General features: G+C 39.3%; 1 protein-coding gene across 1 annotated transcript in view; it reads right to left on the reverse strand.

Annotated features, from left to right (window-relative positions):
* LOC114473654 (5-hydroxytryptamine receptor 4) overlaps positions 1–14009 on the reverse strand; it is a 71772-nt gene that overhangs the window by 20645 nt on the left and 37118 nt on the right. Inside the window, exons 4-6 of the mRNA XM_028463415.1 lie at positions 13252–13452; positions 12039–12192; positions 7206–7870 (exon numbers count right to left, since the gene is read on the reverse strand). Of these exons, the coding sequence (XP_028319216.1) occupies positions 7206–7870; positions 12039–12192; positions 13252–13452 (1020 nt within the window). The remainder of the gene's footprint in view (positions 1–7205; positions 7871–12038; positions 12193–13251; positions 13453–14009) is intronic.

Raw genomic sequence — 14009 nt, forward strand, 5'->3', positions numbered from 1 at the left:
ATAATGTAGTTTATTCATGTTGGTGATCTAAAAAGTTAATTTAAAGCCCTGATCATAAAGTGGACAATACTTGTATTTTACAGCTTTTATTATCTTACCAGCTGTCACATAAAATCCCCTTTTGATTGACTGTATGGGCAGGGAAACCACAAACATGTCAAAGTATTTGGTTCTCAGTGTTGCCAACAAGGATCATATAAGTATCTATGAATGAAATTATTTTCTCGTCTCATGCACTGCACCAGATTAGCCATTCAGCATTATTTACCATAGTGGTTTACCCTGTTAAGAAGTGAAGTAACACTGTTGTACAGAACACCTTGAGTGACCTCGATGAGAGAAAATCCAGCTCTGGTCATGACAGAGATACTATGTTCTTGAGTTATCCTGCTATGAATTTCTAACGGACCTTCCAACAGGTCCTTTGGTTTGGCATCTTTGCCAGCTTGTGATATCGTCACTGCTGGTGTCTCTCTACCATGTTCTGTTCTTACATTCTCTATACACACCCCACCCTCAGAATATCTGTAGGCGGTAAATAGAGAGGTGATGAGAGAAAGACAAATATTTCACACTTTCTTTAACAAGAACAAAGGAGAGGAATGGATATTAGAATTCGCCATGAAACAAACAGGAGTGGGAACAGTGAAGAGGAGGCCAGTGGACGAGCCTTCAAATTATTCAGATACTGTATGTCATCAATCCTTAAGTGTATCATCAAAGCAATCGTTAACATGTGACATCACAAAACCTTTGAACGCTTTTATCTAATGAAAAAAATCATACCCAACGGAGTAGTTTGATGACGGAAACACTTGCCTGAATTGAATTTTGAATTCTGAATTTGAATTTTATTTCGGCAGATTTCACAAACAAAACACAAAGTACAGAACAAACAACACTCAATTGTCCAATTCTTCAGCCGAAAGGGTGTCGGGTGAAGCAAAGCTTATATATATCTACCCCATCACAACAAAACAAAATAAGGCTCTCTACATAATATCACACACAGCAAATATTTAACTTGTATTAATATTTTCACAATATACATTTAATATATATTCTGCACAACTTTTATATATACAGTTTATACATTCACATCAAACGTATATACATGCGTACACACAAATGCATACATACGCATGAATGTATATGACATGTATTTAATATTGATGTTATACTATTTCATATTTACATCAAAAATTTCATCAATTACATTTAGAGTGGCAATCTATAAATTAATAAAAACCCTTTATTATGTTTAAGTATTAATATATTTTATACCATTATATACATATTACATATTATTGCCGTCCTCGGTAAAATTGTTGCTCTTCTTTCTTATACTTACTAACGATATATAATTTTAAAAGCTTTTTAAACTGGTTCATGTTGGTGCTTTGTTTTATTTCATCCTTCAGGCAGTTCCATAATTTAACCCCTGCTATTGTTAAACTCATCTTTTCCAATGTTGTTCTAGCATATTCATACCTGTCAAGTTTTGGATTTGAAAATAGGGGAAATTTTCTGGAAAACTCATATGTCAATATATTTTCTCAAAATGGTAACGTATGATATAAATCTAGATAATTTTATCAAATAAAGTCTGACCAGAAAAACAATTCTGGGTTAAATTTGCTGATGCAAAATACCACACAGACACATTTATTAACAAACAGCTGATCAATATGTGACACTCATTAATCATCTAACTGAGCTTTACATGTTGTTCTGAGAAGTAAAAGCAGCGACTCCTAAAACTAGTATTTTGATACATAATAAGTTATTATATATACATATATATTTATATATAGATATATGAAATATTACAATTTTCTATATCACCAAAATAGAAAACTCGATACATCTTGAATCTCAATATATCGCCCAGCCCTAATTCCTAAATTATAAAACGGCTTAAATTGAAACAAAAATGTGTATATGAAACACGTGTTTATTTAATATACTTACAGTTTATATACAAGTCAACAAGTTGCATATTTACTGTTAATTTCACATTGCTTGTCTTTTAGTTAGACATTAACATTTTATTTTATTATATATTTTCTTATAATTTCTCTTGCTCACTCACATGGTTCTCTGGTATTCACTAATGACTTATTAGACACATTTATTACAGACTTTACATCCTTTAACACTTTTTTAAAGCAGTGTATATTTGTGGCGCTTGTGATTGGCTGATTTTTTTATGGTGACTTACGCTGTGGTAGACGTTAAAATCTCAGTTATTAATCTAACAGAACGTGTAACTGTGTCCCATCCTGCTGCTCTTTATGAAGGTAAACTCTATGTCACATTTTACAACGTATTTACACCAGTTCTTTGTTATTTTCGCCGGAACGTCTTCATTCATCATCTCTGTTCTGAGTTGTTTCTGGGTTTGTTGCCTCTGTCGGCACTAATATCGTGAGAACTTCCACTCAGGCCATTTCAGATGGAAGTTCTCGCGAGGCTAGTGACGGTGTTCAGTTTAGTAAGGCATCTTTTAATTATTATTACTTTAAAATATGGGATATTTACGGAAAAATACTAATACGGGAAGATGGCGGGAAAGAGGGGTAAAATACAGGAGTTTCTCGGCTAAAACGGGATACTTGACCCCTGAAATTATATTCCCCTTTTCTCTCTAAAAATCTTTTCTGCAACCCTTTTGGAAGTGAACCTTTACTTGCTTTTTAAATCATTTGGACAGTTTTGAGTTGGATGAGATCTGGGAGTTTGTGTGTGTTCTCTGTATCCTGTGTTATGTATCAGTCTGATGGATCTTTTTTGCATTATGAATAACGGTTGGATGTTTGTATTTCCCCAAACTTCTAGACAGTAACTCAAATATGGCAAAACCAGTGCACAATAAAGAGCGTGCAATGCTTTTTGATTAAGAACGTGCCTCGTTTTGCCCAGGACAGGACCTGTGAGTGGGAGTGTCTCCGATAAACAGCTTACTTGGACGTGGACCTAAAAACCAATGAAAGCCTTGGTTATATTATCTCTCTGTACCTTTCACACTTGTTCCATTCCATCTCCTACTCTTGCTTTTGAGTCAAAGCTCACACTTTCAGCCCACACTGCCTTAAGCAGCGATGCCAGCTGCTCTGGTTAAAGAAAAGTGTGTGTGGGGTGGGGTGAAAGAAAAGTTGTTCAAGTCCTTTGACATTATTTGTGTTGCACTTTGCAAAAAAACTAATTTGAAGTTTTTTCTTTGGGGAAGCACTTGCTGATGCATATGCTTCTTATATGCTTAGAGAAGTAGTTTCTAAACATCATTCCTTAGTTTTAGATGTTTACATGCTGAGAGGTCATTCATTGGACTATTGTATTTATTTCTGTTCAAGCAGGTCTGAAATATAGAGAATCATTGAAGGATCTCTTGCACCTGTAGTAAATATTTTTCCCCATGTCTCTGCATATGTCGTCTACTAACAGACAGATAGAGAAACGGAGAGGAAAACATAACTTGGCGGAGGTAATTAGTAGAGGACAGGCACTCAGGGAGAGACAGCACAAAACTGTACAAGACGAAGGAGGAAAAACTACTCGCACACACAAAAGGCCAGATTGTAAGAAACACACAGGAACACTGACCCACCAAGAGACTAAGATAGGAAGAACTCAACCTAAACACTAATCCTAGCTGCTAAAATAAGACTATAACATTATCTGATACACAACTCTAATTTACAGTTTTCTGCACCAAAGGCAGTAACCATTAAACTACTGAATAGAATACAACCCATACTGCAGTAAATTGACTAAAACTTAAGCTCTCAACTGAGTACCCACAGAAAAACCCATATCTAATAACTCAAAATACACCTCACCAACCCCCAGGCCATAACATCCTCACTCAGAAATAGAGTGGAGTTCCCATAGTCTACGATTATAAGGTCAAACCAAACCAGAAAGGTAATACTGTTAGTGGAGCAACACATGGACAGAAGATTTGCTGTGACTGTATTTATGCAACAGCTCTAATCTCTGTCAGATGTCTGCACCGCTTTAGGATCTCTAACCACGCCACAAGGTCTTTGTTATGACTTTAATCACAAACAAATGTCTTCCTTCCACTGCTGGAGAGCTCTGTGTGTGTGTTTGGGTGCGTGTCTTAAGGATAGTTATTACTAAAATGATGAAACAGATCAGAATCTGTTACCTCTGATAAAGTTATTACCAATACAAAGCATCTCATGTCACTACAGTCCTCCCCTGGTATCTGATTTTCGCCTTACTCATTTTAGAAGTACAGGTTTTGTTTTCATAATATCACATTTTTGTCTGAGGCTTGTACCAAACGCCACATACAGATAACAAAATAAGGGATTAACTGAATATCTCAACAATAGTGATGAATGATAAGAGAAATCGTTAAATTGTTTTTATAGTCAACACTGGCCACGTTTACATGGGAGCTTTAATTCCTCTTTAAAGCAGAATAAAAGTTAATTCCTCATTTAACTGGCCTTGTAAACACTTAATGCCAACTTAAACCTAAATACAAATTAGGTTGTTGGTTTATTCCAAATTAAATAATACCTCTATTTTGTAAACACCTAATTCCACTTTAAGTTAATTCCGGTCGTTCTGCGCATGCGACTTGCCGCGATGATGAGCTGGTGACAACATAATCCAAGATGGTGGCCCGGATTAGAGCTGGGACTATTTATTTAATCTGAGCCTTAAAAGATACGGATATAATAAAAAGAGTAGATGGATGGAGACATAAACATTCAGCCATTCACCCAAACACATGGACTTATTACACACACGGACATCGGCAAACGGAGAGGCTTCATCGGGTCATGAAGAGCTTCACTTATGACGCGCGGATCATTATAAAGTTCTTTTTTCGCTCAACGTCCAGTGTAGTGAAGGCAGAACAGCTGTTGCATTAACCACTGGCTTGGATTTACCAAAGTACGGTGTTCTATCTCCCTTCTCCTACTCTATCTCTCTCCTTCTGCTTCGCGGGTGAAAGTGAAACCCATTGTGTTTTTATGGAGCTGCTGCTTCAAAACTACAATCAAAATAAAAGTGAGAACAGTTTGCATGTGTGGTCTTCTATGTTGGAGCTGAAAGTAAAAGGTTTGTTGTGTGTTTTTCCCGATAGACGTGAATACGTCTCGTTCGCCCCCTGTCTAATCAGAGCCTTCCCAACCCCCAGACCGAAAACGGAATTGATTAAAGGCGAATAAACCGTTTTTTCCATGTAAACCTCAATTTAGGAATTACCATTTCCATGTAAACACAAAGCAGAACACTTTAATTCCCAATGACTCAATTCGGAATTACTAGTTTTGAATTAAAAAAACATAATGTAACCGTGGCCACTGTCCTTTTGAAACCCTTGTTTAAAGCTGCTGGATATGATTTTTTTAGTATTATTAGATAAATCCATGGTGTAGGATGTACATTTTCTGTAGGCCTCAAGAGCATCTGCCCTAAAAAGGATATAAAAGCTTGAAATTGCTACTTAAAAGTTTGTTTTGATCTCCACTGTAAACACTTTCCTGCTTTGCATTGTGGTTGTGGAGTCCTGTAGACGGAGGCATTTGGAGTCATTCTGACTGAGATTTTTAGTTTTTGCTCGTGGAGTGACTTCCCAACACATTTGGGGTGTTTTCATACAACAATGGCGGATGTTTATTTTGGAGTTTAGATGGAAAGAAAATGAATGTCTCTTCGAGTGAGGCTATATCACGAGGAGTACCAGGAACAAACCAATCACTGTCCTCCTTGTCTGGCAAAAAAGGCCTAGAAACCAAGAAATCTATGACTCCTACATCATGTCTTTATCTGATAAAAAAAGTACATCCCCAGCAGCTTTAGAAAATGGGAACAAGATATAATTAATTAAATTAAGCATCATAAGAATTCATCAAAGCTTTCATAGTCGAGGGCACTTGGAGCGCACTGCCATGTACAGCAGTAGTTTCCACTGAAATCCTATACTTCCCACAATCCTTAGTGCTTCTCTGTAGTTTTTGCACTCTTTCTGGGACATGTCTTAAAGGTGTTGTTACTTTCATAGTTCATCTGCCAGTCTCTCCTCAAAGCTTGTCTCAATCGCTCCGGTTCTGTTTCACCAGACGGGTGAAATGCAGGTCGGTGTTACATTTAATGAAGCTCGATCTGAAAAATACATGGCGAGAAGTGTCCGCACTGTTGTCAAATTTTAGCTTTGCTCCCAGTGATCTAGCGGACCACCACAGAGTCCACTCCGCGTACATTCGGCCCGAGTATGATTGAGCCTTTAGGGTGTCATTAAAAACAAAACTTGTTCACAAAAATCCGTCACACAGGGATGTCAAACCCATTTTAGTTCAGGAGCCAAATGTAGACCAGTTTGATCTGAAGTGTGCCATAGATTTTTGGCGAGAAAATAAGCAATTTTAACATTAATGTGCCTTCGTTTGCACTTCTGCATTCAAAAGATAAATAAAGTATGTAAGGCACCAACAATATTCAAGCAATTTTGCATCAGAATTTTATCTCAAAATATCTCTTACAGCAATTGGAGTCGATGCAAAAATGACATTTTCAAAAATCATTTTTTTTTAACTTATGGAGCCAAAACAAATCATTGTTAAAAACAAATGACCATGTCTGATGAAGGGCGGTCAGCCCGAAACGTCACGTCTTTTGGTGTATATTAAAAACTGAAATTGGGAGCTAAATACGCAGTTGTGCGGACCTTCTTTTCTTCTTAACATTTTTGGACCTTTTTGATCCAGCACACTGCCTCAAGTAAAAGGGAAGTGCGTGTTTTTTTTATTGTAAAAACAAATTACCAACATCTCGATACCGTCTAGATGCAATGCATATTATCGTATCTTTGCCTTAAATGAATATTTGACAGCCATTTTAAATCCCATGTGTAATTAAATCAGGGACATGGAGGACTGCCTCTTGGTGTTGAAGGTTGTGAGTTCAAGCCTCGGCACAAGCAACATTTTTGCCTAAAATTGCCTGCACAATAGCTATAATTTGATTTGTGGATTTTGAGGTTTTGAGATATCTACAATCAAATTATTCACTATTTTACACAATGATTCATGTTTTCTCTGTCATTTTGACCCTTTCCTGTGGGCCACATTGGGTGCTAAAAGATTTGGCCCCCGGGCCTTGACATTGACACGTGTTGTAATGCAAACACCAGATGATTCACCTGAGCAGATAAGAGTGTCTACCTTAATGCCATGGATGTCCCACTGACGGTCACAGCCGAACACACTCTGTGGTTGTTTCCATACGAGAAGCTCCCGTGCCGTGTGTAGCGCTCATCCCCACAGCAGAGGATCACCAGAAACGCCCTTCGAAACGCTCGGTTCAAAAAGGCGTAAAGAAAAGGGTTCAATCCTGAGTTGATGTAGCCTAGCCAAAGCCACGCTGTCCACAGCTGCCATGGTACTGAGTAATGGATGAACGGATCCACAATGTTGGTGATAAAAAACGGGGCCCAACATAGGCAGAAACATCCCATAATAATTGCTAGTGTCTTTGCCGCCTTAGTCTCAATGCGCATGCGGCTGTTAGCTACAGGCACCGGATCAGAGGAGGAGGAGCCTGTGGTTGCCCTAAGGCGGCAATGCTCCAATGGATCTGAAGAAGTGGATGACCTCCCAGTGATAAGTGGACTAGTCCCAGCAACTGGAGCTGAACCAGCACGCTGTAGCGTCTCTATCTGCCGTACGTGGCTCATGGCTGTCACATAAATGCGTTGGTATGCCAAAATCATGAGGGCCAGTGGGACATAGAAGGCCACAGCGGAGCAGATCAGGGCGTACGGCCAGTTGACCAGAAACACACAGCTCGTGTCCTTAGAGCCACCAGACAAGGACCGCCTCTCTTCAATCTGCAAGTGGAAAACATGCAGAGAAGGAGTGAAAAGCAAGAATGAAAGTTATCTACTTACAGCGTTTGATAACCCAACTATTATCTTGTGATTCAGAGTTGCCGACTTTCCAGGAGGAGAAGTCGCTGACAGTGGTGACAGTGGTCGCCTAAGTTCTAGTACAGCTAAGTACTCTAAGCTCCTGTGTTGTTGCCTGAGTTCTTTACAGACAGGCTGTTGGATCTTTGCTATTGGGTTGGCCCGTCTTCATGACTGAAGTCAAGCAAAGGTATTTTAAAGAGTAACTAAACCCCAAAACTTTTTCTGCTGAAAACAAAAGTTGATTTCATGTATTAAGTGTGAAGTTGTGTTGCTGATTTGTTCTTTTTCAACTTTTGACATTTTAGTCAAAGTATTTCAATTTGTCGTATTTTGATCTTCCAGCCTCGAAGCACCTCAGCCAAAACGTCAGGGTTTAGTTACTTTTTAAGTCAGCGGTCTGATACTTTTACTGTCAAAGGAGCCGTTTTGTCTGATCTCGCCTGAATTAAAGTCCTTCTGGAGCCAAAAAACACCTTCTAAATGAAGTCAATACATTGTATAAAATTCTATACAGTTAAAATAATATTAGATAATTTTATGAGTTAATGGATTTGAAGCTACAAAAAATAATTTGATTACACATGATCATGTCGGTCAACACATGCTAATTGCTAATTTCTTGCAACATATCAAGCATGCATATTAAGGCGGCATGTTGGCAATTAAATAAATCTGTCGCCACACAAATACAATCTCTATTTTCTTCCAGAATAATCTTTTTGTTAGTTTAGTTATCTTACAAGAGATTTAATACTTAAGGTTAGCCACAGGTGCAGGAAAGTTGACGTATGAAGGTGGCAGAGTTATTGCACAAGATGACAAATTGTTTTATCATAACTGTATTTGAAGTTAATGTCATTAATCATCAATGCCCTCCGTAAGAAATAATTAATTATTTTAATCTATTTTTTTTTTTCTTGTCTGCACATTCTGTTGAAGGTTAACACTACAAGAAGTGCAATCTTTTAACAGCAATGCATATTTTGTTATTGCAATTAAATAAATTTATTTATTTCATTGCATAATTGTGACCATCACCAGCCCTCCCTAGGGAAGGGTAAGAAATACTTTATTAAAGGGAGGATGTAAAAAAAGAGAGGGCAGTGTTACACCAAGGTGAGGGGTTGGAGAGGGGTGGGGAAGTTAACAGGGAAGAGGGATACAAGATAGGAAATGGAATGGGTGGGGAGTAGTCGTTAGGTTTCAAGTGGTGCGATGTGAAATTGTGGTTGTGTATATTGTGCTTATTGTTGAGTTATCAAGCCAGTTTGGTGACCAGTGTGCGGCTTAGGAATAATGGTGGTGGCTGTGAACAGAGGAAGAAGTGAGTGGAAATTCCATAAAACAGGTATTTGGGAACAACGTGTCTGTGGTTGAGCCCAGTATGAGTGTTTGACCGAGTCAAATTCCTCGTGTGTACAACATACACTTGGCGAATAAAGATGATTCTGATTCTGATTCTGATTCTGATTATCCCACAGCCCAAGGCCAGTGCATCCATGACAAATGTATTTCCAAGAACCGCCACTGCAAAACCCACGAGCCGCCCCCGGGCCCGAAGAAGCAGCCAGGCCAGCAGCAAGAGCGGGCAATCTGGGGGCCCCCGGCGACCACCCCACGGCCAAGCAGCCCCCCGAACGCCCCCAAGATCCCAAGCCGAGAGGCAGCCATCGCCCCCCCCATACACACCCGAGAAAGCCCCAAGGAGCCAAGGACCCAGCGCACCACACCACCGACTCCAACCCCCAACCCCCAGACCCCCCACCCCATCCCCCCCCCACACCCCCGCGCCCAACCCCCCGAGGGGAGGGCCCAGAGAGCTCCCCGCCCGAGACCCCAGCGGAAGAGCCGAAGCTACAGGGAGATATTGCAAAAGAGTAAAAGAGCCACATGTGGCTCCAGAGCCGCAGGTTGTTGCAGACCCCTGCTTTAAATGGACATTCAACCTTAGTATTTTTGGGATTCAAAAACACAGCTGTGAGTAACTTTACAACCTCTGTTTATCGTCGGCTATGGGTTAATCCACAATGGAACCCCGCATTGGCTGGGAGCTTGTCAGAGCCCGCCCACAGACATGCTCTGATTGGCTAAGTGTGGGGCAGCAAAATTGAGCCAAATACAGACCAGTTGGATCTCAAGTGGAACACAGATTATAGGCGGGAAAACGAGTACTTTCAACATTATTGTGCCTTAGTTTGCACGTGCGCGTATAGTTGGTATGTAAAGTAAGTAAGGCACAGACCGTACCCAAGCAGTAAGTGACAGATTTTGTGTATTTTTGTTGTATTTGTGTTTGTTATTGGAGTCACTATAGTGTTTGAAGTTTTTTGTGTTTCAAAAGGTTCAGGTCAATTTGCATCATTTTGTATGTTTTTTGGAGGCCATTTTTGTGGACATAAAAAACAAAAAAACTGTTTTAGTTTTGTATGTTTATGGAGTAACTGTGTAGATTTTTGTTGTCATTTCCTGTATTTACAAATTAATTTTATGGGACACAAAATTAGATTGAGAACTGCCAGTTGCCTGTGCCTGACCTCAATGGTAAATATCTACATATAAATTGTACATTTTTTTTTTTTATATTGTTATCAATATGATGTATTGTGTATTCATCATCAGATTATAATGCTGGTATTGTCAGATCATTTGAAATGCCTATTATAATGTAATGTTATTCCAGGCCGTTATTAAGAATAGTCCTTGTAAAAATAACAATCTTGCCACTATATTAGTTGAGACTCTCTTTCTATTGGAAAAGCCATATAAAATATTTCACAAACTCACTCATTTGTTGGAGCGCTCTCTGATGGCACTGATTAGAAACTAAGCAAGCATTCTTTGGTGAGATTTCAAATTTTACATTATATAAGCAATTTAATGCAACAGTTTACAAAGTGATTTTACAAATCACTTTGTAAACGTGGCCATAACAGTCATTGCCCAATCTCAATAGATCTCAGAAGCTAGGCAGGTCTGGGCCTGGATAGTAGTTGGATGGGAGACCACTGAGAATTCCAGGTGCCACAGTGCCACTGTCATTGTGTCCTTGGGCAAGGCACTTCACCCACATTGCGTAGTATGAATGTAGTGTGTGAGTGAGTGTTGGTGGTGGTCGGAAGGGTCGATGGCGCACTATGGCAGCCTCGCTTCCATCAGTCTGCCCCAGGGCAGCTGTGGCTACAACAGTAGCTTAAAGAAAAATGAAAGAGTGAAAGAATAATCCCTTGATTCTGTAAAGTGTCTTTGAGTGTCCAAAAAAGCGACTGTGGCTCAGGTGGTAGTGGGTCGTCTTCTGATCAAGAGGTTGAGGGTTCGATCCCAGTACCTGACTATGTGTCGAAGTGTCCTTGGGCAAGACACTGAACCCTAAGTTGCTCCCAGTGGTCGACTAGCGCCTTGCATGGCAGTCCTGTCCCATTGGTGTGTGAATGTGAGAGTGATTGGGTGAATGAGCTGATATGTAAAATGCTTTGAGAATGCTTCAGTGTGGTGATAAAGCGCTATATAAAATCAAGTCAAGTCCAAGTCCATATATGAATTTGATGTATTATTATTATGACTTTTGGTAAAGAAAATAAAACTCCGCTTCTGTGTGACTTATATATACAGGTATTTGACATTCAGTTGGTTTAGCAGAGAGCCCTGTTGGGTTGCTGCTTGTTTGAAAAACAGAAGAAACCCTGTATGTTTCATTAAGTCTGGATGAATTTCTCGATCCTCTGTCTGCCTCTGGGAGTCCTGCTGCTCATTTCAGATCAGTCCTGACATAACCTCATGCATAAGGAGCCAAAAGAGACGAAAAAAAGTGCTTGTTGAAATGCTATCCACGCTCAGAGCATGGAAATCATCGGGGACCAGAATGGTATTGTTATCACTACATCACTATGTTATTGTCAAAAGGATTGGACATGTTATCGGAAAAGGAGAATATTATTTTCCTGGGGGTTAATGCGGCTTCACCCTCACAAAAGGATCTTTTTTTTTTTATCTTTAGGTATGTTAGATAAAGTTCTTAGGCTTTTTTTGATCCTCAAAATGTGTCACTGTTCCCCCCACAAGTGTCTGGATTTAGCAACTGAAGACTCACAATGTCCTCAATCCCAATGGCATTCCAGCTTTGCATGATGGGTAAGAAGGAGATAAAGGTGGGGATGACCCAGCAGCCACTTAACATGACTGCAACTCTCAGAGGGGTCATCTTGTGTCTGTAGACCAGCGGCTGGCAGCAGATCGCGTAATACCTGGAATGATGTGCACACAATTAAAAGACAGGAAATAATCCAACATGTTCATTTAAACCTCTCCTACAGCAGTGGTTCCCAAACTTTCTCTTATCTCTGAATCCAAGAATCCTTCGTCCGACTACATTTTGCATAGAAAACTATTTAAAACCAACTATAGAGCATAATGATGGAATGAACTAGTGATAACACACATTTTAACAAATCTATTTTTGTAAATAAGTGGAAAGAAACGATATATATTTTCTTTTTCTACAATTAGTTTTTGATCATGTTTAAGCTCAGATTTTTATTTATTTTTTCAGTGTTACAGTTGTTTAAAATGGTGTTTTTTTGTTGTTTTTATAGGTTATAATAAATAAAAAAATTCCAAAATGTATTTAACATTTAAATTTTTCAGAAATTTCAGGTGACCCCACATCGGGTCCTGACCTCAAGGTTGAAAAACGCTGATTTAGTGGCTCCTGAATAATTGTCACCTTCGCCAAGCGTGAAGTGCAGAGCAGAAGGTTATGTTTTACCTTACCTGTCTGTCTGACCGTTAGCAAGATAACTTGAAAAGTTATAAACAGATTTGGATGAAATTTTCAGAAAATGTTGATAATGAAACAAGGAACAAATAATGACATTTTGATGATGTTCTGTTTTACCAAAAACGAGAAAATACCACTCGTAGAAATCACAATATGGGTGGACGCGAGCTGTTCCTGAGCCTGCTCCTTTAAGAGCGGTGGCTTATGGGTAATGTAGTAGTGGTAGGGAAGTGCATTGTGTGTATGTCCCGTCTGGGACTCGTGCTGTCCTCTTTACGTGTTTGTGACAAATCTTAAGAAAAATTGAAATAAAATAGTGCACTGTGGTTTAATAAATCACTTGGCGGGAGTCTGCGCTCTGAGTGCTTTTCTAGTTTCATTTCTGATCATATCACACCTGTGGGACCAAGACTGACACTTTATTTGTTAATTTTCCACGATCATTAACTACCCCCTGCAGTGCCATCATGTACACCCCCATTTGGAAAAACCCTGTCCTACAGCATGAAACCTAAAGTATCCAAACCTGTCCAGTGCAATGCAGCAGAGGTGGAGGATGGACGCTGTAGTTAGTAAAACATCCAAAGACGTTCGCACCAGGCAGAAAATCTCTCCATAACGCCACTGGCCAGTAGTCAGCTCGATAGCAGCAAAAGGCATCACCACCAGTGCCACCAGCAAGTCGGCAAACGCCAACGACACAATGAAGTAGTTGGTTTTTTTCTTTCTGGGGGAAAAAATGAAGATAAGTAAAGTTATCATTGTATAATATATTAATACACACTGACTCAAAAGGCTACACGTCAGAATAATTGTTGGAATGAACAAAGATATTTTAGACCAAAAGCTGAGAAATCATTTTTTTTCAACCACATACTTTGCTAAACATTACAAATAAGGTTTTTTTTTTTTTTTTTCATTCACATTATTAAACAGTCAGACTCGTCCAAATAATCAAACATCCTGCAGGTTATTATTTTTCATGTTTCATGAGTAATACGATTGTAAGCAAACAACATTGTTGGGCATAAATTAATTCAAACCTATAGCATTGGTTCAATGCCTCCATCTAGCAATAATCAATAATGAAGGCCTTAATGAAGGAATGAATCAGTGCTCAGCCACATGCTCTCTGCTCCCCTTCTAATTCATTTTGAAAGAGCTTTGGCAAAGCAACAAAGACTTTAGACGCATTTATTGGGGGCCCGGAAGCCTAAGCTACCAGGAAGCTTTTGTTGACCTGCATGTTTTTCTGGGCGGGGCTTGTAACCACTTTAAATCCGC

This window comes from Gouania willdenowi, chromosome 12, assembly GCF_900634775.1.
Source record: "Gouania willdenowi chromosome 12, fGouWil2.1, whole genome shotgun sequence".
NCBI classification, from domain to species: Eukaryota; Metazoa; Chordata; class Actinopteri; order Blenniiformes; family Gobiesocidae; genus Gouania; species Gouania willdenowi.